The sequence below is a fragment of the Podospora bellae-mahoneyi genome, chromosome 5, assembly GCF_035222275.1.
Source record: "Podospora bellae-mahoneyi strain CBS 112042 chromosome 5, whole genome shotgun sequence".
Classification (NCBI taxonomy): Eukaryota; Fungi; Ascomycota; class Sordariomycetes; order Sordariales; family Podosporaceae; genus Podospora; species Podospora bellae-mahoneyi.
Genome location: NC_085884.1, coordinates 3,802,400 through 3,826,531, shown reverse-complemented (window position 1 = coordinate 3,826,531; position 24,132 = coordinate 3,802,400). Strand labels below are relative to the sequence as shown.

General features: G+C 52.3%; 11 protein-coding genes across 11 annotated transcripts; 4 read left to right on the top strand and 7 right to left on the bottom strand.

The window, feature by feature from the left end:
• Positions 1-2,231: 2,231 nt before the first annotated feature.
• Positions 2,232-2,683, top strand: QC761_509852 (uncharacterized protein; the record flags this gene model as incomplete). Its single annotated transcript, XM_062880192.1, has 2 exons — positions 2,232-2,298; positions 2,358-2,683. 2 exons carry the CDS (start codon positions 2,232-2,234, stop codon positions 2,681-2,683), a joined length of 393 nt encoding a protein of 130 aa, XP_062731523.1.
• Positions 2,684-2,809: 126 nt separating this feature from the next.
• On the bottom strand, positions 2,810-3,891 carry QC761_509850 (uncharacterized protein). Its single transcript, XM_062880191.1, has 2 exons — positions 3,709-3,891; positions 2,810-3,644 (listed from the first exon to the last, which is right to left on the bottom strand). Exons 1-2 carry the CDS (start codon positions 3,754-3,756, stop codon positions 2,946-2,948), a joined length of 747 nt encoding a protein of 248 aa, XP_062731522.1. The 5' UTR covers positions 3,757-3,891; the 3' UTR covers positions 2,810-2,945.
• A 561-nt stretch (positions 3,892-4,452) lies between these two features.
• On the bottom strand, positions 4,453-5,504 carry QC761_509845 (uncharacterized protein; the record flags this gene model as incomplete). The annotated part of the gene is made up of 3 exons (XM_062880190.1): positions 5,143-5,504; positions 4,687-5,088; positions 4,453-4,608 (listed from the first exon to the last, which is right to left on the bottom strand). The coding sequence occupies exons 1-3, from the start codon at positions 5,188-5,190 to the stop codon at positions 4,453-4,455; spliced, it is 606 nt and encodes a 201-aa protein (XP_062731521.1). The 5' UTR covers positions 5,191-5,504.
• Positions 5,505-5,642: 138 nt separating this feature from the next.
• Positions 5,643-7,699, bottom strand: QC761_509840 (uncharacterized protein). The gene is made up of 2 exons (XM_062880189.1): positions 7,517-7,699; positions 5,643-7,335 (listed from the first exon to the last, which is right to left on the bottom strand). Exons 1-2 carry the CDS (start codon positions 7,571-7,573, stop codon positions 5,980-5,982), a joined length of 1,413 nt encoding a protein of 470 aa, XP_062731520.1. The 5' UTR covers positions 7,574-7,699; the 3' UTR covers positions 5,643-5,979.
• An 840-nt stretch (positions 7,700-8,539) lies between these two features.
• Positions 8,540-10,108, top strand: QC761_509830 (uncharacterized protein). The gene is made up of 3 exons (XM_062880188.1): positions 8,540-9,297; positions 9,355-9,549; positions 9,609-10,108. The coding sequence occupies exons 1-3, from the start codon at positions 8,697-8,699 to the stop codon at positions 10,043-10,045; spliced, it is 1,233 nt and encodes a 410-aa protein (XP_062731519.1). The 5' UTR covers positions 8,540-8,696; the 3' UTR covers positions 10,046-10,108.
• A 1,055-nt stretch (positions 10,109-11,163) lies between these two features.
• Positions 11,164-13,415, bottom strand: QC761_509820 (uncharacterized protein; the record flags this gene model as incomplete). Its single annotated transcript, XM_062880187.1, has 4 exons — positions 11,164-11,413; positions 11,469-13,103; positions 13,163-13,202; positions 13,296-13,415. The coding sequence occupies 4 exons, from the start codon at positions 13,413-13,415 to the stop codon at positions 11,361-11,363; spliced, it is 1,848 nt and encodes a 615-aa protein (XP_062731518.1). The 3' UTR covers positions 11,164-11,360.
• Positions 13,416-13,850: 435 nt separating this feature from the next.
• Positions 13,851-14,411, bottom strand: QC761_509810 (uncharacterized protein; the record flags this gene model as incomplete). The annotated part of the gene is made up of 3 exons (XM_062880186.1): positions 13,851-13,927; positions 13,987-14,329; positions 14,385-14,411. The coding sequence occupies 3 exons, from the start codon at positions 14,409-14,411 to the stop codon at positions 13,851-13,853; spliced, it is 447 nt and encodes a 148-aa protein (XP_062731517.1).
• A 389-nt stretch (positions 14,412-14,800) lies between these two features.
• SFH5 (Non-classical phosphatidylinositol transfer protein (PITP)) lies at positions 14,801-15,912 on the bottom strand (the record flags this gene model as incomplete). Its single annotated transcript, XM_062880185.1, has 2 exons — positions 14,801-15,254; positions 15,305-15,912. The coding sequence occupies 2 exons, from the start codon at positions 15,910-15,912 to the stop codon at positions 14,801-14,803; spliced, it is 1,062 nt and encodes a 353-aa protein (XP_062731516.1).
• Positions 15,913-16,363: 451 nt separating this feature from the next.
• QC761_509790 (uncharacterized protein) lies at positions 16,364-20,547 on the bottom strand (the record flags this gene model as incomplete). Its single annotated transcript, XM_062880184.1, is given in 3 exon segments — positions 16,364-17,123; positions 17,205-18,424; positions 18,443-20,547. The coding sequence occupies 2 exon segments, from the start codon at positions 17,645-17,647 to the stop codon at positions 16,364-16,366; spliced, it is 1,203 nt and encodes a 400-aa protein (XP_062731514.1). The 5' UTR covers positions 17,648-18,424; positions 18,443-20,547.
• QC761_509780 (uncharacterized protein) lies at positions 18,917-20,419 on the top strand. Its single transcript, XM_062880183.1, has 2 exons — positions 18,917-20,034; positions 20,090-20,419. Exons 1-2 carry the CDS (start codon positions 19,302-19,304, stop codon positions 20,395-20,397), a joined length of 1,041 nt encoding a protein of 346 aa, XP_062731515.1. The 5' UTR covers positions 18,917-19,301; the 3' UTR covers positions 20,398-20,419.
• Positions 20,548-20,993: 446 nt separating the features above from the next.
• On the top strand, positions 20,994-22,461 carry QC761_509770 (uncharacterized protein; the record flags this gene model as incomplete). Its single annotated transcript, XM_062880182.1, has 2 exons — positions 20,994-21,253; positions 21,312-22,461. 2 exons carry the CDS (start codon positions 20,994-20,996, stop codon positions 22,459-22,461), a joined length of 1,410 nt encoding a protein of 469 aa, XP_062731513.1.
• Between the last annotated feature and the right edge of the window lie 1,671 nt (positions 22,462-24,132).

Here is a 24,132-nt window from a genome sequence, read left to right as displayed (position 1 = left end):
GCCTTTTCGAAAACAAGGATTGGCCACGCCTCACTGTTCTCGAGGGGCTTCACAAGCGGAACCTCCCAGCAGATCCCACGCAGACGGGCAATGTGTGTGATCCCTCACAACTGGGCGGCACAGAAATTGATCTCGTCAATAAGACGACGGTACGTCTCGCTAGGGAAGGACCTCCTTCTCCGACACGTGCTTGTAGACATAGTTAATGCCCTCCCTCAGCGTTTCCTGAGTCACATCTTGCGGGCCAGCAGAGACGGTTGCCAGTCTGTCTCGCGCAGAAAGCGCAGCCTGTGCTTCTGAACCGCGGCAAGGAAGGGGATCAGGTTGCATTCCGCGTTGCTAGAGTCGGATGCCACCCGGGTGTTTTGGAAGAGTCGAGGACGCTCAAATGTTGAACATACATGGGTCAGTCATCTACTCCCCTTTTCCACCAAGAAGCCACCGGTGCTGACAGCCTGGGTCGCTCAAGGTCCCTGAAGAGACACCAACCCCGGAGAGCCTCCACACATACGACACCTTGGCTACTGACGTGGCGGGAAGCCGATGACTGGGAATTGGACTCGAGTCGTTACCAACGTGTCGACGAGGTGGTGATGGAGGATCAAGAAGCGTGTTCAGCTGCCCAATTGCCACTAGCGGCCCTAGAGAGGGGATCTGATGCTCTCCACTTCCTCCAGTCATCAACTCACACTGGGGTTAGCCCCACGGAGCTGTAACCCTATTCGTGCCAGCATGGCTTTGTGTGCGAAATTCATGAGTGGGATTTTGAAACTACCATCTCTCTGATGTGTTGTTGAACCGCAAAGTGCGACAGACCAAACCGTTGGAATGACATCAAGATCTGAGGATACGCCGAAGACGGGCGTTGGACAGCTTTCCCGGAGATTCCCCTCGACGGACGTCCTACAAAAATACTAACTCTCCATTCTTGCTCTCCCACACATCCGGAGCATCGGACTCTCAAATATCATCAACAATCCCATCACTCCACGCCTGGCCAGACCCATCCCGCCGATTAAGTTACCGCTTCAAGCCTCGGGTGCAACCCCAAGGCGATGGTGGATACAGGTACAGCATAACGTACTGGCTCCTCAGTATCCACCCTTCCTGTGCACAGCTATTCCCACTTGGGCAGGTAAGAGGTGCCAAGTTTGTCTTTGGAGCTATGAAGTCAAAGATCGGTGAAAAGTGAACGCGAGAATCTTTGTTGTCCAGTGGGGTCAGCATGAATGGTTGAAAGCATTGCGAATAAACCCAGCTGGAGCAACAGAAAGAAAACCATGCTAGCAGGTTCCGACTCAGATATTCATGCACCGAAAGTCCGAGGAAATGGTATGTAAGGTTACAATGTCTGAGCGGTTAGTAGATTCAAGGTTAGAGTGCTGCATACCCATGGCTCCAGGGGGTTACAACACGAAACCCAAGCGTCTGGGACGTGGACCCTGAGTCCGAGGCCGTTCGGGGAAATCTAGATAGGTGGAATGTAGGTCAATTGGAGAATGATGTTATGTATGTGCTAGATGGCATGAGTATCGCACAATACCACGGCTCAATGCTTCGGGGTTGACGCTCTCAGGAAGAGCCCATACAAGATAAGGTAAGAGACCAAAACACCCAACATCCTCAACAACGCGCGACTCAGATCGATGGAAGTGAACCAAGGAGTTAGACCATCAGTAGCATACAGTCGACATCTCCACACCGATCTAGCCCTAGCTCAATTAATAAGAAACAGTAGCACCCCTAATGTACGCTACCTTAGACATCCAATTGCTGGTACTGTTGCCTAGCCTACCTCCATATACGATCCACCTATTAACGTTGCAACAACACCTCACCACACTACGGTACACCATCTTCCCCGGTTCATTCATACGAATTGTGAATCCACATCAGGATCATCATCCCTACTCATACTATGGAGCTATGGAGCATCATCCATTGTCACCCCGACCAAAACACCCGTCATTCTCGCGATTATCAACACCCAAGATGCCGAGTACGAAAAGAAAATTACCATGGCTTGGTCAGCAATGAAAACATCCTCCTCCACAAGCAGTGGACCGACTAAACCAGCGATTGGATCACTCGGACAATTCTCTGTAAACTCTTCTCCATCAAAGAGCCAATGCAAAAACTACAAGTACGACCTTCATCACCCCCATCAGTCCCATCATCTTCACCCATCCTCATCCTACACTTCCTCACAACCCAACCAACCAACCACCAAAATGCAGCTCTCCCTCACCTCCCTCGTCTCCCTCCTCGCAGCGGCCCAGTCCGCCTCAGCCTGGCAGAGTACGTCAACCACCACCCCCTCCCTTTGCCCTCTTCCCCATCACTAACCTATTCCACAGTCATCGGCTACGCCGACAGCAGAATCTGCAACGACCAGGTCCAGAACCGCGTCCTCCGCGGCAGCACCTTCCACGACACCTGCTTCACCTTTGGCCAGTCCATGCCGGGCGTGTCTTGCACCCACTACGCCAGAAACGGAGCCCCCGCCCAGGCCTGCAGCGGCCATCTCCCCATCGTCTCCATCCGCCACGGCACCGGAGAGAACTGCATCTTCTACGAAAACGCGGGCTGCACTGGCGGCCAGATTTGGAAGAACGGCGTCAACGGCTGCGCTACCTTTGGCGATCGCACCACCATTGGATCCTACAGGTGCAGCACCCGTTAAAGCCTGATCTAAGTTTTAGGGCCTGACGATGGGTACTGGGTTGGATAGAATATCTGGGATTGTATGGTCCATTTGGTTAGCTACAGGACATATCACAGCAACAAAGTTCACCTTGGAATCATCCTCAACCAAGCTGTCTGTTATTTGTGCAATGTGAGGCTATCATGTCTCGCAGATCCACTCGAGACTATCATTGCTGTCTCATCCGGACACAGCTCCACCGAAACACCCCCTGCCCTTTTGCCAACCATCCTCGTGGTTTCTAGCAGTTGTTCTGATCGTGACGAACAATCACATTCCACTTATCCGTGTAAAACACCTGGCCCAAGACGTCCTTCTTCCTGTGGACACAGTCGGAGCGGCAGAGGAACTCAGCACCATCAGCAATATCATTCCACCCAACCTCCTTCTCGAAGTTATTCTGTGTTTCGTCACTGTTAGTAATTTTCCATAGATCAACACCACACACGACAAAACCGACATCATTGCACCACCAAATAGCCGCACTCCAACTGCAGCTCACCCTCCCGCAGTTGCCCCTGCCCGGGCTACCGGGGCCATTCTTGGCCGAACCACTCAATGTGCGGAGGTAGCGGATGCCATCCCAAATCATACGCTTGCTGGCCTGGACGTAAGGGAGGTCGCATGTGAACGACTCGCGCGTGGGGAAGGAGAAGAGGCCCAAGTCAGAGGTATCGTCGCCGTCCTCCTGCTGCTCCGCGGTGGGGGCCGGAAGCTTGGACTGGAAGGTGGCGTTCCAGCCTGGGTAGGCGGCTTCCATGGCTGCGACGGCTTCTTGGACTGTGCCGGTCACGGTGATGGTGCCGGCGGAGGGGTTGTTCAGGTCGGTTGGGAGGTCCCAGGAGATGGGGACGGTGCCGTAGCCGAAGATTCCCTGGGGGTCAATGCCCGAGTTGGGGCCGGGGTCATCGGCGCGGCGGGCGGGAATGGCCACAGCGACCTGAGATACTAGTTAGTGAGACTCTGATGATGGAAAGTCAAGGGGTGTGGAGGTATGATCTCACCGTGGAGAGAGCCAGAAAGCTGGCGAAGACGGTGGAGGCTGTCAACATTGTGATCACGGTGAGTGGTTGGAGGTGGTGGTTGTGAGTCTGATGGATTGTTAGGGAAGGGGAGAAGACAACGGGAGCAGGAGCACAAGAATATATACTCACCCGAGAGTGGCCGTGGCCCACCCAGGAGCAAGTAGGTTCACTGCATGATCCGATTCAACTATTCGAATGAAATAACGAGATGTTCCCACAATTTCTCGGCCGTAAGTGCTGCTTTAATGCTGCTCCAGGCTGGCCTGTACCTCGAGGTGGAGCTCGTGACGTCCGCCATTGCTCCCGGTCCGCAGCGTGCGGATATGTGCTTCCAAGTGACGAGAATGGTTCTCGGGGCTGTGGGCCAGAATGATTATCTGACTTTCTTTGAAGCCAGCCCCGAGTTGTAAGGCAGGGGCGGCGGAGAACATGCCACCCGTTGCTGGAGGCCAACCCACCTGCGCGGCCCTCCACCAGCAAAACTTTCTAGGCATGAGATGAGATAATTGGCGATCACAGAATGCAAAATGAAGGTAGGTATGTGACAGCGAAGCTATTCGCAAAAGAGGATCCATGCGAGTTCAGTAGCTAAACTCGGTGCCTTATCCGTGTTCGCCTCAAAGTGACGACAACATCAACACCAGGCCATAAACCCAACCTCCACCTAAAAATGCTTCAAAAACTGCATCCCAGGCCAACTAAACCCCCACTCACCAAGTCTGCTCAGCACCGATCCCTCCGCAACACCACATACCACCCCTCCTTAGTATACTCACCATGCCCTTTGACGTACACCGTCTGATCAAGCGCACACTTGACAGTAACATACGCCGCCGCATTAGCAATATCCCTCCACTGAAGCTCCTTCTCAAAGTCATTCTGCAGTTACACAGGTTAGCCCAACCGCCCTCCGCCCTCCGCCCTCCGCCCTCCGCCCTCCCCTCTCATAACACTCACATTATTACACCAAATAATAGCCGAATTCCAACTACAACTAACCCTCCCACAATTCTCTGGCCCGGGCCCGTTCCTGGCAGTATCATTCAACCTCCGGAGGTACTCAATCCCCTCAAAGATCTGCTCCTGCAACGCGTCCTCATCCCCGGGGACATTGCAGTCGTAGTGGTCCGGTTCAAAGATTCTCGAGACACTATCACCACCACCACCAGCGGCACCAGGCTGGGACGTAAATGTCGCGTCCCAGCCGGGGTACTCCCCCTCCATCTTCGCAACGGCCTGCTCGATGGTGCCGGTAACGCTAATCTTTGCGCTGTTCGGCTCGGCCGGGTTAATGGGGAGGTCAAAGGCGAGATCGACCATGGCTTTGCCGTCGGGGCCGAAGCCGGTGTGGACAACAACCTGTTGGGTGGGTTAATTGGGATGGGGAGTGGAAGGGAGTGAGGATGGACAAACGCCAAAGAGGGCTAGAGTGCTGGTGAGGAAGGTGGTGAGAGAGATCATGCTGCTGGTGTTGAGGTTTCTATTGCTTGGTTAGGTACCTGCTAGCTAATGGAGTGGAGGAGGTTGAATGAAGTGTGTGGAAGGAGTCGCAGAGGTTATCACGCTTTATAGCCACCAGAGACCTACAGCCCGGGAAATGGCGATCAATTCCCTCAGGTAGGAGCAAGCGGTGATAGGTGAGCGCTTACCATCTGCTCCTGTCTAGGTGCTCACGAGTGAGTGACCGAAACCAAGTGAATTGTTGGGGTTCACAGCACCCCAGGCTTGTGCTCCCATATCCGCTGGCAGATGACAGGCTTTTCTGATAAGGTAAGTTGAGTCAGGTGGGGGGAGAGGCAACTGCAAAGAGTACAAAATCAAATGTTTTAACATGACCATAGATCCGAAGGTCTGTAAGCAGGTGGAGGGTTACATTCATACCTCACAGATGGCTGTTCGGAACAGGATTGATCTCGCCCGTGATCCCAGGGACACCTCTCCGTGGCGAACTAAAACTACAGGAAAGCACGCACAACACTACACCAACCGTGTTTAAACCAAATATCTGATGCAACAAGGATTCAATACGGTATGAACGCTCGTCCTGGATGTCGCTCTCCCCATCGCTTTCGCTCTTGTCTCGCTTTGCCCTGCGATCACGGCCCGTTCATGTGATGGCCCTGACCACCCATCACCACCAACGCGACGCGAAAATCCTATGCTTCAAAACCCCGTAGAAACAAGATGCAGCCCTCTGAAAGCAGCGCGAAACCCATCCATACAGAACAATACCCTTCAGAGCTCCATAACCTACTCCATAGCAACCCCCGCTGCCGCCCGACTGTGCTGCCTCAACAGAGCGGGCATCTGCCCATTCACCAACTTATAAATTGCCTCGTCAAGGCACCTGCCATCCCCAATATTCTGATTCCTCGTCCTCCGAAGCCAGTACTCAAACGGTCCGCGATTCTTGGCCAGCGCAATCCCCAACTCATAACAACGCTCATTGACGCTATGCTCGCTATGCATTTCCGTAAAATGCGTAATCATTTTGCTGATGTCCTTCAGTGGCCACTTGCATGGCGCAGCCGGTGACCTACCACTGCCCGCGAGCAAATACTTGGGAGAGCAGCAGAGGCGGCACTTCCAAAACCCGAGACGCTGAAGAACAGTGATGACGCCAGGTAAGTCGCCCTCTTCACCCGTGTCAACGATCTCGATCTCGCTCAAATCGTACTCTTCGGTGAGTTGGGTTCCTGTGATCGGTGAAGGGGACTGCTTGGCTCTCTTGGAGGGTCCATCCGTCATTCCTTCATCCTCATCGTCTTCAGCAGGGCGCTTCGACGTTGTCAGCGTCGAAGACACCGTGTCGTCAGGGCGCTGCTTGGCGGTGAAGGAGGACGTGCCATTGATGCCGCCAGTCGCTGCTGGGACCATAGGGGTAAAGGCATTGGTGTATGCAGGACGGCTGTAACCAATTGGTTTGACCATCTTGCGGTTCTGGAATGAAATCTGTTCGATCCGGTGCCTGCAATGGCGAATCTGGTGGCCAAGATCAAGCAACCGCAGTTGGAAAGTGCGGGACTCTTGAGGGGTCAGAGTTTCATCCGAGAGTTGGGCTTGAACAAAGGCCATGTCGTTGTGGTAGGCAGCAATGTCCTCTTCCAGTTGACGCACAGTGATCTCATCGATATTGTTGCAAAACTCAAAAGAGTAAGCTGGTTGCATCATCTGTGAGTGGGCCTTCCTGGGAGCGATGACCTGAAGTGTGCCCTTGGCGTGTACCACTGGCGGGATGTCATCTACAGTACCGTTGGTATCGGAGTTGACCACGGGATTGCCGTTAGTCTTAGCACTGGGGCTGGTTGATACTGGAGCAGCCTTCGCACTTGTTGGAGACCTCATCTCCACCTCGTCCGAGACTGGGGTTGGCATCGCCTTCTCCTTGGGTGCACTGGCTGGAGGCGGACTGCTGTGGCTGGATGAAAGAGAGCTTGACCCTGACTTGCTGCTAGCGCTGCTGCTGCGAGCGCGTGTAGCGGGAGGAGGAGGCATGGTTCGATGTGCTACCGTGATGCTATTACGAGGAGACATAGGCTCTGACTCCTCTGGTGCGGTTGTTGCCGTTGGTGGGCCAGCTGTTGTGGTGATGTTTTTCTTCTTCTTCTGTTTCAGTTGAAAAATGTGAGTATCGAATGGAGCGGTTGAGGGAGAAAGATGAGGGTTTTGAAAATCGAGAAGGTGAGCGTGAAAATGAGACTTTGTCTGCCGTTTTGAAAGAGTGAGAGTGAAAATAGACAAACGGGCTCATGAAAAAAAGAAAAGAGGTGGAACACGAGGCACATACTTGGTCTTTGGAGGCAGAAGATTGCGCCTGTAATGAGGTTCTCTTTGACGGAGGCATGTTTGAAGGGAAGAAAGCCAGTGGTTGAATGCAGGTGCAGAAAAAAAAAGCGGTGGCGGTGGGGGACCAGGGAGAGCGAAGGCAAAGTGAGGAAGAAAAAAGGAAAGAACGTTGGCAGTGAGTGGAAGATAAAAAATAAAATAAAAACATAAAAAAAAAAAAAAAAAAAAAAAAAAAAGAGGAGTTGATTACGACAATGAGAAGAGGGGCAAGAAGCTTTGTCTTTTTTTTTTTTGAGCTCAAGCTTCCAGGGCATCTCCCCTTTTTTATTTTTTATTTTTTTCCTTTCTTGGAGTAGATCCTCCCCACTTTTAAGCGAACGACAGGCCGTGGTTGGCCAGATAGCCGGGTATCGCGGACGTGCACGCATTTTCTGATTTTTTTTTTTTAGACTGGTATTTGTTTCGTTGCTGCCCGGCCACAGCAAGGAAGGGAGACTCCACATCGGACATGTCTTTTTGTTGACGTGTTTGACGTGAACACCACAAAATCTCACCCGGTTCCGGACATCGACATGCGGCACCAAAGACTGCTGTGGTTCACCAACCAACCAACCAGTCCAAGGTCAACATCCAGGGGCAGTCAACAAGATATTCAACTTTCCAAGGAGCGGTGTCGGCCAGTCTGGCAACCTGAGATTGCCCTGATTCATCAATTGATCCTTGACTCCTCCGACTATCATTTGAACCTAGTCAGCATTGTGAGACAAGACCAGGGATTGAATAATTATCACATTGTTTTGCATTTACCAGTATTAACAGCTTCTTCATAGAATGCGGACATTTCAAATACATTCATAGATATAAAAGTCAATCCTGATTCCTGCCCAAGACTCTGTCTGGAATGACCCTGGCCCTCCACTCGGTTAATTACCACACCATCCAAGCTCAACCAGTCACAAGAATCTACAAAACCTCCCTCATTGGCTAAACCCGTCTGATATAATTTCCTGGCTAAGCCGGCTGTATAGACTAAAACAAGAACCGACCATGTGTCATGTTCAGTTTGTGTATCATGTCTTTGCTGCTCCTCGCTCTTGTAAGCCGACTTATATCTCAGCACCGTCCACGATCAAGATGACGGTACCCTCACTTAACTGACCTATCTTCTTCCCTACATCAAAATGAAGCGCCTCCCTGCCACCATCCCCCTCCTCGTCATCTCTACCTTCTCCTCTTCAGTTCTCGCATCCGTCCAATACACAACCTGCCTCCCCACCCCCCTCCTCTCCTCCCCTATCCCAACCTGCCCCCTCGAGTCAGACGGCAGTTTCTGGTCCCCCACCCCCTGGTGCCCAACCCCATCAGACGGCTACGAGTCCGGACCCCCCGATTGCATCTTCACCACCCCCCACATCCGCAACCAAGGCCTTTCCGTCATCACCTTCCCCCCCTTAGCCGCAGCTTTAATTTCCCCTGCCCTTGATGACTCCCTCGTTCCCCCTCCCTTCCGCCGCTTCAACACCTCCGCAGAAAAATGGAAAATCGCCCCTCTCCCCAACCGCGGCCTTGGTCTGGTTGCAACAGGCAACTTCAAGCAACACGAGACAATAATGGTTGGCTTTCCCGTCTTGATCGTCAGGTTGGAGTTTATCAATGGGGATCGGTACTCGGCCAAGAACAAGAGGAGGATGCTTGATGTGGCGGTGGGAAATCTGCCCGAGGAGACGAGGAGGGAGGTGGAGGGGTTGGCGAGGAGTAATCCTAGCAATGAAAAGGATTGGGGTGAGTAATATTGTCATGTGATGGAGTCAGGACGGGTATGCTGATAATATTTTGTAGTCGTGGACGTGCTAAGGACAAACGGCTTCGGGATTGAGATCGCGGGGGAGGGACACTTGGCGCTTTTTCTTGAGGGGTCGAGGGTGAATCACAACTGCAGGCCGAATGCGTTTTGGAGGTGGGTGCCGAGTAAGATGGCTATGGAAGTGGTTGCTCTGAGAGGAATCGGAAAGGGGGAGGAGGTGGCGCATAGCTGTGAGTTTGCTTTGTTTTGTCAGTTAGGGATAGAACGGGTTGCTGACATGGGATTGCAGATGCACCGCTCGGGTACACTTACGAGCAGAGGAAGGCGGTCCTTCAGCCGTGGGGGTTTCAGTGTCAGTGTGCACTTTGCGCTGCGCCGGCAAGGGAGAGGGAGGCTGCTGATGATCGGAGAGACAGGATCCTGGAGATCTACCAGACGTTGGGGAAGGCTGCTGAGTTGGGGAGTGTGGAGAGGGTTGACCAGCTGGTCAGGGAGGCGATGATGTTGATCGAAAAAGAAGAACTACAGCCGCAGCTGGTGGAGTATTATGCCCATTTTGCCAGAGCTTACATCGAGCTGAACGAGCTGAAAAAGGCAGGGGTATTTATCCAGAGAGCAGACGAGATGTGGCTTTTATATGGAGGAGAAGAGCATGAAAATGTTGATGGGATGTCTGAGTTATGGAAGCAGTTTGCCGAGGCAGTATCGGAGATGGAAGAAGACTGATGACACATACTCTGAGAGGCTAGGCCTTTTGGCCTCGAAAGTATTGCTATTTCACCACCCATTTTCCAGATGCTATATTTCAACACCATCAGATGTCGATCATCCCCTTTTGAGGACATATTTGATCATCAGTCCATAAATCACCCTGTAATAATATCTTGCACTGCTCGTACAGGTGCTCACCGGTAGTGGTGATATCATGGCTCCTCAGGCAGCATCCCGGAGAGGCAGTCCAAGGCACCACCAGGACGTTGATGGCCTCAGTCAGGGAAAGCGCGTTTTGGATAGTCCTTATTGTTGTATTCAGAGCACTTCCCTCAAACGGAATCCCCTCATCACGCAAGTAAGTCGAGAACATCTCGCCCCCCAAAGACAGGTGTGGTGCTAACAGCTCCCTAGACAACACAATCGCACAACATACAATGCCTTCCGACAACGACATAGCCAACCTTGGATACAAGCAAAGACGACGAGCCGCTTGTTTTCAGGTCTGGGAAGCTAACAAAGCTGCTGATTTGGACATGATATAGCCCCTCACGAGGGGTAAGCACTATTTCTTGACAATGAATCGTATTGCCAGCATCTGCGATGGTTCGGGAGGTCGTCAAGAAGAAGCTTCCGTTTGAGCGCCAGAAACGGCTTAACGAGTCCGGCCCAAAGAGGACTTCCTGTGAACATACCGAAAAGGATGCGGAAAGTTTGTTGGAATTCTTTCACAGGAGAAAAAAGCCGCGTTGTTGACTCTGGCGGGGATGATGAGGCGATGGTTGGTGTTATGGATGAGGAGTGGGAGGAGAATATGCATGAGGATGAGGATGTGGTGGATGGTGATTTGGAGGAGCGTTTAGCGTTGGCGAAGGAGCACCTTCAAAGAGAGGAGAATACGAACTTCATTATTCCGGACGACAAGGCCTTCATTGCGAGTCTGCAGGTACACATTGGCCAGCTCGAGGAGAGGTTTGAGGAGATGATAAATGCACACGAGAGGTTTCAGAAAAGCATTGAGGTTCTAGAGGGTATTTTGCACGCCGCTGATTAAGGGACGCGTTTAGGCGAGTCTGTCACACAGACACGATGATTTCCTGGCGATGTTTTTGACAATGGATTTTTCAGATCAGAGTTCTTGAACCCTGCGGAGTTTCTCACACGACGCCGTGTGAAATGGGCACGATACGGGATATGGGATTAGAGATTTCACAGGTGCCATACCAGGTGATTTTGACCGAAGATACCCCCGCTCGGTCACCATTTAATGCCGCACGGCCTACATAGCATTTCTACCGTACTGATCTTTCATCTCTATGATTCATTTAACTCAAAGCCCATACTCTCTCAAAATTTTCTCCGCGGCCGTATATCCCGTAACATCTACCCTCATGTTAGCCATAGGCCTCACACTTCAACTCCAAGAAAATTCACTTACATGCAACAGCCTGCGTATGCCCACTGACCAACACAGGCACAGCACTCATATCCACCACCCTCACCCCCTCCACCCCCTTCACCTTAAAGTCAGCATCCACCACCTCCCCCATTTTACACGTCCCCGTCATGTGCCAACTACTAGAGATATTTTCCTTCCAATACTCCAGCAGTTCCTCATCACCGGCGTCCTTCCCCTTCGGACCAGCAATAATCCCATCCACATCCACCCCCTGCTTGAAATTTTCACTCTCAGTAAACTTGACTATCTCCCTCAATGACTCCACGGCAGCCTTCCGGTCAAACTCATGAGCCAAGAACCTGGGGTCAAACAACAATGGCACCGCCGGGTCAGATGATTGGAGTCTGACAGTCCCCAAAGTCTGGGCGTTGTAGAGGAAGACCAAGAAGCAGGTGTAATCGATAAGAGTGTTGGTTCCTCGGTTTGTGGGAAAGCCTGGGAGAAACCAATGCATGGGGAAGTGCGTGATGACTTCGTAATGCGGAATGGTCTCTTTGTTCAAGTATTTCTTCTCCTCTTCTGGCAGGGACAGGAACTCCTTTGAGCTGGTTATAGAGTCAAGCTTGAAGAAGCCAATGCCGAGTTCACAGGCGTATTTGCCCCAGGGGTTGACGGGTGTAGCACCAGGGTTGGTCTTCCACTGCTCAAGAGCCACATCCATTTGTGTCTGATCAGACCAAAAGGCTGAACGGGAGGAGAGAGGCGTGAGGGAGTTGGGTGAGCGTTTATATACAAGCGGGACGAAGCAGTGGTCGCGGAGATTCTGGCCGACCGAGGGTATGTCAGCAATGATCGGGATATTGAACTGGGAGAGCTGATCTGCCGGGCCGACGCCGGAGTGCATCAAAACCCGAGGCGAGTCCAGGGCGCCAGCGGAGAGAAGGACTTCGTTCTTGGCGTGAAAGACCCGAGAGTTGGACTCGACGCCGGCGGCTTTCTTGTTGGAGTCGAAAATGATCCTCTGCACGGGGGAGTTGGTCAAGACGGTGAAACTCGGCGGGAGGTTGGCAAGAAGGTCTTTGCTTGTTGATCTGAGGCCGCGATAGGCTGAGCTGATGAGAACCGACATGCCCAGAGGGTTGCCAGAATTGTGGTCTGAGTTCAGGGGGAAGCCGCCTTGCTCGAACTGCTCAAGAAGCGGGAGGAGGTCCTCTTCGAACTCAGCGGCATACCCTACGTGGACCGGACCATTGCTGCCATTTTGTGTGAGCGAGGCATACTTCTTATCTGTCCCCGGAGGAACTTCCGGGTGTACTGTCACAATCCTCTTGAACCGGTCGTTGATCTTGTCCCATGCAAAGTCATCATCTCCGGTCACCTCGGCCCAAGTGTCGTAGTCGTCTTTGGCACCCACGGTAAAGACACCAAAGTTGATGGCGGTTGATCCGCCAAGGCCTTTGCCACGAGAGTAGTCAATCTCACGGTTATTGCAAAATTCTTGAGGGGTGGTTTTATATCCCCAGTTCATCCCCTCTTTCGTGAACGTCAACCAGCGCTGACCATCGACACGAAGCTTCTTATCTTCATTGTCACCACCTGCCTCAAGGATGAGAACTTTGGGCGGCTGCGGGCATTGAGACAGGCCATACGCCAGAGCGCTGCCAGCTGGACCACCTGTAGCATTGTTACTACCATAATCAGCATGCAAACAAGGGTCACTGATCGCTACCTACCACCAACAATGATAAAGTCATAGATCTCGTCCGTTGCCATCTTGGAAGGATGTTAAGATCAGCAAAAGAGATTCAAGGGTGGAACAGGCAGCAGACCACCCTTTTTATCCGCACCAGGCTGCAAGATACCTACCCTTTTGAGTGTAACATTTCCCCTCCATCTCCACCTCTCGAGGTCGCTCATTGATCGTAGGCGCGGGGTCGGCATCTCACCAACCCGATATGTGAAGCCAAGAAGCAAGTGCTCACCCATGATGAGCCCAAGCACAGCACCTTCCAAATCATTTGCGGGAACTTTGCCTCCCTGAAAAGAACTATGCGTGCAACATCCGAAGAAAATTCTATTGTTCGGGTCGCTGAGTCAGAGCAGGGTTTACCAATAGCAGCTGCATGCTCTGCCAGCATTTGGTCTTGATGTAACTGTGAGGAACGTCTGGGCGTGAACTTGCAGATATTAGGATTTTGAATGAGGATTGACAGGGGAATGCCATGAGAAACCCGCACTCGGCCGTAATGGGAACGGGATTACCGGGCCTCGATCAGCCTTATCAAAGAATAGGTATGAAGCCAACAAAATCCAAATTCAGTACTATCATGATCAATTAGCATAGCTAGCATGAAAGCCATCCCAATCACCTGATGATTACTGAACACAACCCCAAGACCCCATCCCCATCATCACCCCCTCTCACAGCGTAAATTCCAACCGATTTCCTGCATAATCCCGCGCAAAGAACCTCGTCGGGTACTCGACCCCTTTTGCACCTGTTAACCACCTGTTAGTACCCATTCCCCTTACAATATTCCGCCTCATGAGTACTCACCAGAATCCTCCTTCCCCGGCTCATCACACCCCAACGGCCTTCCCCGTTCCCACTCCTCCCCCACCCCCCTAAAATGCCCCCAAACCCTCCTCTGCAACTCCCCTAGCTCCTCCAAACTCCCAACCTTGAAACACGGATGCCTCGACGCCCCTTTCGCCTCCTCAGTGAAATCAACCTCTGGCCTCCCAAAAGCAATATGAACCTGCTGCCCCGACGTCCCGATATCAAACCACGCCAGCCTGTCCTTCTGCAACTGCGGCACCGGCCGGGGCGTCAGACCCAACGTCTTCCCGTAGAACGCGTTGGCTTCGGGGAGGGTGTTGGGTGGGACGATGAGGTTGACCTGTCATGGAATATGAGCTACAGCCAAGTCAAGGCGGGGAGGGGACGGGACAGACATGGTGGAGGCCGGTTATGAGGGGCATTTTGTCACAGTAGGTAAGGTAGTTCCAGTGGTCTGGGAGATGAGCTGATGGCGCGATGACAACAAGATAGTGACAAAAACAGCGCCGTTCAACACTCGGCTGTTCAAAGAAATAGCTAGCTACATAAAAGGTGGGGTCCTCCAAACAACACCATGTGGAATGCGGGGTTATTCAAGTTCAATACTTATGCACCTTACATAAAAACAGGCTGACGCAATTCAGGCATCACACTTCGTGATGATGGTAGCTGCCAATTTCTGGTGTAGTCCATTTCTTTCTCCATTAACAAACAGACAGGCCATTCTGTCCCGATTCGCTCTATCAGCCCCTACTCTCCCTTTTCTTGCCATTACCAATCCATTGATCCTAAACAGATTCCAATCGACCAATTACTCCGCCGTCAAAAAAGGCTCCTTCCCCACAGCCTTCAACTCCCCGCCCTTACCACCGTACTCAGCCGGCAACTTCTCCCCCAGCCCCTTGATCCTGCTCTCGGCAAACTCCTTGGCCAGGTTCGCGCCATTGGACATGGGATGGAACTTCTTGATGGTCTTGGGAGCGACAAACAGCTTCATGAAGCCGTAGACAAAGCCCATGATAGCTGGGACATTGACAAAGAACTTCTCCTTGAGCAGCTCGGGGTAGTTCTGCGCAAAGACCTTGATGGTCTCGGCGCTAGCAGACTTGACGTGAGGAGGGGAGCGGAGGAAGGAGATGGACTTGTAGTCATGGACCTGGAAGAGCTTGTAGGGGTCGTAGTCGGCGGTGATGGGCTTGATGGCACCGCAGATGTTGAGCTCTTGGAGGGCGAGTTCCATGAGGGCGACGCGCCAGTTGATGAACCTGTTGCGAGTTAGCTGACTACTGCAGTGAGAGTTGTCAGGGGAACCTACTCCTCCAGATTGCCAAAGGTCTCATCAATGCTCTTCACACCACCGTAAATGTTCCAGGTAAAGATCTCTCTCTCCTCGGGTTCATCAACCTCCTTGCCGTCCACGACATAGGTGGTGACAAACCCCAGCCCTTCAAACTTAGACTTGGAGTACATCCTGCGCACCAGGTCCAACGGGTCAGACTTCTTGCGCCAGTCCAAAGTCTTGATCAGCTGGTCTCTGGCCTTGGCGAGGTCGCCATCGTTGGCGTTGAGATACTTTTGGAAAACGATCTGGCTGGGAATGTGGTTGGCCGGGTCGGCAAGGGGCACACCCCAGATCTCAGGGTGACCATGGTTCTTGGCGGCTTCCCAGAGCTGGGCGAGTGGAGAGGCTTCCTTTTCTGTCTCAGGTTTGGCATCACCGGTTGTCTCTGTAGCGGCAGGCGCAGCAGTGGTGGTTGTGGCGGCAGCGGTGGGCTCTGTGGCTGAGGTGATGGCGGCGGTGACGGGCGCCTCCGGCTTCGCAGCGGGTTCGGTAGCTGGGGCCGTGGCGGTGACAGGCTCCGGTGCGACTACCGGCGCGTCGGCGGGAGCCACAGCGTCGGTGGTTTTGTTTGCGTCGCTCATTTCCACGTGTGCTTGGCCAAAATCAGCGATGAAACAATGATTCGGCAACTTTTTCTTCTGAGAGAAGAAAAAGAAAGGTGCAACAAAGCATCACCGGTGAATCTACCGTGGTGAGACGGTCAGTGCTCCCAGATGATGCGGTCGCAAAGTGGGGCATTGTGCGACCATCTGATAACAGCCACACAGCTTCAATCGCCCCACAGACCCCTGCGATCTGATGATCCACTGCCAACCACAAGGCAACTTCGGAATCCCTTCACTTTTCATGAGCAGTCATTTTCAGGCTGTGGCTCTTACCCCAGTCCATGGTTTTGGTTATTCGTATCGAATATAATGAGAGTAGAAATCAAACATTGTCCAATTTCCCTTTCAACGCCCCACTCTCAACCCTCGTTCTGGTCTTTTTTTTCCCCAACAAACAGCCGCCGATTCCCGTCCAAATCCCCAAAACTCAAAGGAAAATAACTTCGATATGACCCCCATTCGTCCACCCCTGACAACCGCCGGTGGGATTCCCGTGTTCATCAATCCCCTCCACCGCGTTGGGTCCGCCACAGTTCACCAACTGATAACTCCCCGTCGCTCCGCACGATCCCACACTCCTGCTGGTGCACACATACGCGCAAGTGCGCATATCAGTGACGCATACAGGCTGTAGAGTGGTGTCGACAGGCTGGTGGCCAAACACTCTAACGGTCACCGAGTTTCCCGCCATATTCACCAACCTCGACACATCAACCGTGGCGTAATCGCCCGTGCTGAACTCCCCGAACGTGTTCCTGATCTGCCCATACTCGCTCAGCGGAGTAGAGTAGTTGTAAATCATTGACCAACCCCCCGGCACCCCATTCGCAGCAGAGATCTCGACTGCGCTTCCGGTCTCGGGGAGTGAGTACGTGATCTCGGGACGGCGGATATTCATAAAACTGGAAGTGTTGTCCTTGTTGAAAGCGTACCACATGACGAGAATGATCGGCACCCCAGCACCGTTGATGAAGGTGAAGGTGTTCGGCCCGTCCCGCCCAATCCACATCTTGCCGTTGTTGTAGATGGCGTTCCGGCCTTGGTCGAACATGCCGATTGACGCCATGTACTCGCAGTCTCGAGCTGAAAGACCGTAACCGAGGGAGAAGCACGACATATTGCTGTTACTCTCTCGGGCAGATTGGGAGTTCGGCCCCGAGGCTATCATGGCATTTGTGACTGTGGTCCTGGCACGCGAGACACTTTCTTAGGAACAGATTGGGGTGGGAAAAAACAATTTGCGGAGAGATTTTGGGGTTACGACGTACCGGTACAAGGGGACATTCAGCACCTCATCCGTATTGCCACTATGGTGCGTAATATAGGTCTGGATTTTGAGGTTTGGAGATGGTATTGCATGGCAGATGGTGATGCTGTTGCTGAGAAGCAACAGCATCATGGTGCGTACACGTGTGAAGGCCATCATCAATAGCGACGAAGTTGGACGATTCCCACCCGTTGTAGGCAATTCAAGGTAGTTATGCCTGGGCCGAGAAATGATGCGTCGTCGTCCTATTGCCTTGAGTTGACGACGGCCCCATTCCATCTTTGTTCCATGCATCGAGCAGTGTGACTGCTGAGCTGGCGTGCGACTGTCACCGTTACCTCCTGGCACCGGCGTCGCAAGCGGCGGCAAGTCCCATAAACACCTCATATCCTCAACTTCAAATCGTGTTTGCCAGTCACGCCGGGAAGGAAGGTGGTGAGTCATATATAGTTGATCTCGGGTGCGAAGCTGGGATTGGCAGTGGACAAGACAACTTGACTGCCATACAAAACAGAGTCGTAGGACAAGGTGATATTTGCCGTCAAAAGCCTGCTTGGCCACCCATTGACCACGATCGAGCCCTAAAGACCCAAGTCGTCACGGAAGGAAGCTTAGATGGTGGATGGTGATCAAAAATTGGATCGCAGAGGGCAAAATGTCAGTTTGGTGTTGGAAGAAAAAAATGCAAAAGAGTTCCGTGCCCGACCACCTGCTGGGAGTTGAACTCGGGGCGTCCCCGTCGTCCTGGGTTCTCAGGCTCACGGTGTTGCCTAGTCTTTCTCAGTTTGGATCGAAGTGGTGCCGTAGCCATACCACTGGACCAAACAGCCCAAGCTTACTCCCTGTTGTTTCAGCTGGTGCTAATAAGTCTTCCCAAACCAGGCACTTATATCCCCACGTCTTGCTCCTGCAGAATTCTCATGCCTTTCGACTTTGTGCTCGGCATCCAGCATCCCTCCAGTCGAAACGAGACCGCAACCCACATCCACCACCAAACACAGCGCAGCAACACCATCACCAAACCCTCACTTTCATCGCCAGTACCACAACCCTCGTCCCTCCTCAAACCCGACCACTCGGATCAAACCCTCGGCCCGCCCTTCCTTCCCAGCCCCCAAACTCAACCAACTTCATCCGACAACCCAAGTTCAAATGCCCAGACCATTTTGCGCCAGCCTTGTCTTGGTCCCGACGCCATCTTCTACCAGGTTGTTTGTCTCCCATCATCACCACCACCACCACCACCACCACCACCACCACCATGCAAACCCCGCCCGGCTGCAGCACCCCATCACAACTTGGCACCAGTGGTTGACTGAGGCAGAAATGTTTCACTTGTTATTTTTATTCAGTGCTGCAGATGCCTGTTGACAAATACAATTGCCCAAAACCTTGGCTTTCTGCCAGCTCTTTCTTCGCGCCTCTCATTTTGCCGACTAGGATGATGAGGGAGAGTGGCGCTCTGGGTGGACACTGTCTGGAGTCTAAGTGCTTATTTGGGATCATCGGGATCTGGTGTGGTTCTTTCTTCGTCTTTGCTGGGGCAGGGGCTAATTCAGCCTCATCCGCTAGGGGATTGGAGATTGCCGTAGCGGTCTGGACCCTCGCCGGCTCATGAAAGTGCTATTATTCCCAAGAGTGTGGTTCTTGAAAAGTGCCCTTTGAGTTTCAAGACGATGAAACAAATAAATGGAACGAAGCATGGTCGGCACTGAGGCAATGCAACTCATAGAGTCAACAGGAAAGGTGGGATTAACGTCATGTAGCTAGTTCATAAAGCTCAACACGAAAATGGCACATTGTGGCTATAAAGTATCCGGCTGCATAATGGGTGTGCGGTGGGCTTGCAGCTATCGATGTTGGTGTTGAGATTGACTGGCAGGGCTGCATGTCCAGAGCGGGTAAGGGTGCATACTGTAGCTTTCTCAATGTGTCAGCTGCAGGCTCTACAGCCTGGTTGACGATAGTGGATGAGGTCTAGGATTGATATTCTGCTGTGTTCGCCGCTCTTTTCTTTCGTGGACAATGTGCGACTTTGGTGCTCTGTCAGTCTCCCCTTTCATCTTTGTTTTGATCTTTGAATGTTGCTATCTCAGACATGGCAAACATCCCTCCTTCCCTCGGCGCGAGTTGCCCCAGTGGTGGCACCTTTTATGTTTGTCTTGGAAAGAAGACTGAGTTCATCGGCTGCTGCACCATCAACCCGTGCACCACTGGGTATCAGAGAGAACCGGGAACGTGTCCCCCAGAAAACCTTCGGCCAGCATCCTTCTCCAAGGACAGCTACCTTGATCTTCCAGCCCAGGAATGCGACAGTTCGGATTCGAGCGCATTGTGGTGGACCTGTGCTCACAACACACCACCCTTCTTGGGTTGTTGCAAGATAAACCCATGTCAGAGAAAATCGTGCTCGACCGACCGGCTTGTTGCTGCCCACCTCAGTCCTGACCCGGATAATCGCCAAATCTTCGTTGGAGCTTCACCCACGACCACTAGCATTGAGCCGACCTCGACAACTCAGAGCACACCAACCGCCACACCAACTCCAACCACGGGCGCTGATCCGCGACCAGAGCTCTCAACCACCACGCCAAGCTCAAACAGTGGCCTTCCCCCGGCAGCAATCGGGGGCATAGCGGCAGGACCTGCTGTCCTTTTCCTCGCCCTCATTGCCTTCCTTCTCTGGAGATGGCGACGCAATGTACGACAGAGTCAAGAAAACCACATCAGACCATTCGTGACAGAGGCAGGTGGCTATCAGCCAACTCCAACCTTCAAACCTGTCGGCTATGAGCCAACCGTGACCTCGACCTTCAGCAGCCCCGAGAGCAGTAAGTCAATGTCCCTTCCCAACTTCTCCCGTTTTCCAAACTGACGAGCATTCAGCTCCTTATCTGCAAAATTCCTTCCCTGGATTCGGTCACCCGCCCAAGCAAGCAGGGATTGGAGGATCACCTTCGCCATATGATCCACACCACTCATTCCAAGCATACCAACCGCACGGCCACAGCCGAACCGTCTCGGAGTTCTCGCAGACGCCTACCTACTATCACCAGTCCCCGCCGATGGGGCCGAGCCCGAATATGGCGGAGTTGTCAGCGACTGACTCGACGGCTTTCAGGATGGGGCATAATGTGCCGACTGAACTTGCGACGACTGGGCCGATGCGTGGTCCTGTGGGAGGGCAAAGATGATGATGTTGGCTTGTGGTATTTATTTTTGTTTGCGTGCGTTTTGGAGAATACCACGGACGACGTGTACATGGCTTTTTGGATATGTGATGTCGTCATAATTGATAATTTTGATCACTTGGATGACCTGCCTGCGCCATCGCCTACTGTCCCCTGCTCCTGCTTCCGCAAGCCTTTTCTGGAAGGGCTGGAATTTTTTGACAGATCGGATGACCGAGCATAATACTAAGCTACTTGGGATTGTTCCGCTCTGTCGGGTCACCATGATGCTGATTGTTGGCAGCGTGTGCCTGGCATTCAGGTGGGTCTCACATCTTGGTATTATCCTCTCAGGGATAGACAATCGTAACACAAGGTTGATGGATGAGACACACCAAGGATTGTCAACAACAAACAATTGTACATGGCTTCATTGCTATGATATTTGATGATGGGATCTTCATTAGGAGGATATTTTCCTGCCTTTTTTCTTCTTTTTTTCTTGCGATCTTTGAACTGTCAAAAACCGCTTGGATGCTTCACGAGATACAAGCTTCAGCTTCCACGACACTCATTTTTACGTTCAAGATCGAGATATCCCTCGCCCAACACTCAGTGTCATGAAGCTTCCCTTCTCACTCACCGCCAGCGCGGCGCTCTGTGTAGCTGCTGGATCAGCTCTCTCCATCGACCGCCGCGAGCCATACCAGATCTACAGGTTCCCTGGGAGAATCCCCGGGCTTGGAGGGAATGAAGCGCAGCAGGATGTCGGGTCGACGTGGTCGTCGGGAGTCAACATCCCTCTCGAAGTCTGGCGAAGGGGAAAGACTGATCTTCAGTGGGTGGGTGAGATTAGTGTCGGGACTCCCCCGCAGAGATTGTAAGCTTCTTTTTGTTCTGGTATGTTATATCAGCTAACACTTCTGCCCAACACACAGCAAAGTCATCTTTGACACTGGCTCACCTTACCTCCTCCTCCCGCGGGACAATTGCACGACATGCTCCCCAGAGCAGAACTTGTTCAACCCTTCTTTGTCCTCGACGTTTTCTTCCAGTCCGGGGATTCCGCTGCAGCTGTTTTTTGGGACGGCGGGCGGGGGGACGAGGCCGACGAATACCTCCCAGGGAGCGAACTGCACGGCTGTTACGGATACGGTCGCCATCTCCTCCCCTCCTATCACTGGCTATGACCAGCAGTTTCTGCTTTGCGATTATTACTCCTCTGGCTTGGCGACCCAACCAGCAGATGGCATCTTCGGGCTCGGACCTTTACCGACAGACTTTTGGCCAGACCAGGCGAGTAACACGACGGCGGAGTTTGAGACGGCGTATTGGAACTGGATCAACAACACTGGTGGTGATCTTGGGCCGGAGTTTGGGTTTTATCTGTTGGGGCCAAAACCGCAGTTGACGGTTGGGGGGACGGATGCAAGGTTGTATTACCCTTCTACCGTCCGCACCATCGGCCTTGATGTTCAGCTTTCGATTATGAGGGCGAGTTGGGTTGCGGGGTTGAGAGCGGTTAGAGTCAACAGCCAGTACCTCCTGAGCAACACCAGTTCTGCAATCCGTGACGACGTCACGCTGCTGGACACGGGGTCGGCGATTGTTCTCACGCCTGATTTCACCACCGCGGCGCAAATCTACAATTTTCTCTCGCCTGAGATTGGGCCGCTGGATAATCTTGGGAGTTGGGGAGGGCCATGTGAAGTGTTGGATGAGATCGCCTGGACGGAAGATATCACTTTTACGGTTGGGACTGGGGAGAGGTCGGTGGAGGTGGGGTTGGTGAAGGGGGCTTTTAACCTGGGGGTGTTTGATGACTCTAGGCCCGGGATCTGTCAAGCGGTGTTTGTCAGCCCGACGCAGACGGCGAGGGAGCCGATTAGGGGGAGGCTGGCGTGGGTTTTGGGGACGCCGGTGTTGAAGGGGTATTATACTGTTTGGAATGGGAGGGAGATGGAGGTTAGGTTTGGGGAGTTGAAGACGGGGAGAGGTGGGGAGTGGGTTAAGGGCAATGGGAAGAGGGGGAAGGGGTGGGGGAAGGGATTTGGGAAGGGGAAGGGGAGGGGGGTCTGGGGGCTTTAGTTTGCTTGGCTCGCGATGGAGGAGGGATTGACATTTTTATTAGATGAGCTTCTAATAGTATGATCAGTGCTTTGAGACTTTTCTGCCGTTAAACGTGTGTTCGTTTGTGATTTTTAAAGTCTTAGCTGAAACCGAAACCGAAACTGCTTCACAACATCCTTAGGAACGAGCTGGGTACAGCTTTGACGACCAAAAAAACCCATCCTCAACCCGGTGGTCTTGGGGAAGTGCTGGGAAGTCTAGCAGCTCGTTGTTCTCTCGGAGCTCTCTCTTTTCGAGACAGTATTGGTGATTGTCATCCTTCAGCTTGAATATCTCTCGCTGTTTTAGAGAGCGCACGTTTGTGTTAGCAGCATTATGATTTGTTCCTGCGTGACTAAATGAAGGCGTACATACCCCTCCCATAGAGCAGCCCCTCAACACAATCCGCAATCTCATAGATGTGGGAACCAGCTTTGTGCCATCTCTCATCCACTGGTGTGCAGGTGGGTAGAAAATCTTCGAAACAGCAGTAAGCAAGTGCTACTTATTCTGACAAGGCAGAAACGGCACGAGTGGTAGATGTGAAAAGACCTACCAACATGTCGAAGTCTGCCCTACTACCGCAGAATTCGACAAGCTGTCTCTCGAAATAATAAAGGCAATGCTGCCTTTTGCTGTAGGGTGTCTTCCAAAGCCAGAGGTCGACCACCTCTGATCGCTCGTCGGAGCCGCACAGCTTTGACTGCAAGTTGCCCATAATCGCGTTGGCTGTTGGGAATGTGTAGGTGTGTAATCGGTCAATGACTGGGAAAATGTGCCCCGTGGGCGATCGCCGGGTTTGGTGAATTCTGCGACGATGAAATTGGGATGTGCCGTTCTTTCCATCTCTGCTTGTCCAGGATGGAAAGCTTCAATCGGTTACCTGTATAATGAATCCGGTATCCCACAACCTGCCATGTTGCACGGGTCATTCGCTATCAAGCATCTACCATCATACGTAGACTAGGTTTGCTGCCAGCTTGATGGCTGTACTTAAGTCCTCAGGCATCCTTCTGTCTACGTATTTAGCCTTGGACTTTTCTTATCTATAAAGTAAATTATTTGGATGATCTGAGCCTATTCAGTATCTAATCTCAGACTTTTTTCTCTTGAATCCCAGAGCTTTCTGTCCATCATGTTAGTAGGGGTTAGACTTAACTAAAGCTATTTTTGTCCATCATCTGACCAATGGATAGCATTAATCCAGGCTCGTTCTATTTCTGGGTTTAAATAAATGAGGCCACGGATGTGCCTTCTTGAGGGCTCCCAAAAAACGCCACCCTCGCTCGGGGCTTTGCAAGTCTCCCCCGTCCCTAAGCTTATTTTTGATGTTGAGTGCCCGGGGTTTTCCTTGGTGTTTTTTCTTCTGTCATTGACATTATGACTCTTCGTGTTCTGTCACCAAGAGCAATGCGATGGTGTCTCTGACTAAAGCCAAGCACCGCCGCGGTAACTCAACTGTACCCTAGCTGTGGCCATCATATCATGCTAAGCAGCACGACAACTTTTCCAGTAGTCGTTGAAACTCTTTGCTTGTTTCCAGCTGAGCGAGAGTTTAACCAGAAGGACTACGGTGTTATCACTATATATTCCACCATGCCAAGGTAACAAAGTGGGGAGAGGAACGGTAAGCCATATTTATACTTGCGC

What these genes read in the sequence shown, in the direction of transcription:
- QC761_509850 (XM_062880191.1), bottom strand. Translation starts at nt 3,756, where the DNA reads ATGTTGACAGCCTCCACCGTCTTCGCCAGCTTTCTGGCTCTCTCCACG. An exon ending in GCTTTCTGGCTCTCTCCACG is followed by an intron (nt 3,645 to 3,708) that starts GTGAGATCATAC and finishes CTAGTATCTCAG; the next exon opens with GTCGCTGTGGCCATTCCCGC.
- QC761_509840 (XM_062880189.1), bottom strand. Translation starts at nt 7,573, where the DNA reads ATGCCTCCGTCAAAGAGAACCTCATTACAGGCGCAATCTTCTGCCTCC. An exon ending in CTTCTGCCTCCAAAGACCAA is followed by an intron (nt 7,336 to 7,516) that starts GTATGTGCCTCG and finishes CAACTGAAACAG; the next exon opens with AAGAAGAAGAAAAACATCAC.
- QC761_509830 (XM_062880188.1), top strand. Translation starts at nt 8,697, where the DNA reads ATGAAGCGCCTCCCTGCCACCATCCCCCTCCTCGTCATCTCTACCTTC. An exon ending in TAGCAATGAAAAGGATTGGG is followed by an intron (nt 9,298 to 9,354) that starts GTGAGTAATATT and finishes AATATTTTGTAG; the next exon opens with TCGTGGACGTGCTAAGGACA. An exon ending in GGAGGAGGTGGCGCATAGCT is followed by an intron (nt 9,550 to 9,608) that starts GTGAGTTTGCTT and finishes ATGGGATTGCAG; the next exon opens with ATGCACCGCTCGGGTACACT.
- QC761_509780 (XM_062880183.1), top strand. Translation starts at nt 19,302, where the DNA reads ATGGCAAACATCCCTCCTTCCCTCGGCGCGAGTTGCCCCAGTGGTGGC. An exon ending in CTTCAGCAGCCCCGAGAGCA is followed by an intron (nt 20,035 to 20,089) that starts GTAAGTCAATGT and finishes ACGAGCATTCAG; the next exon opens with CTCCTTATCTGCAAAATTCC.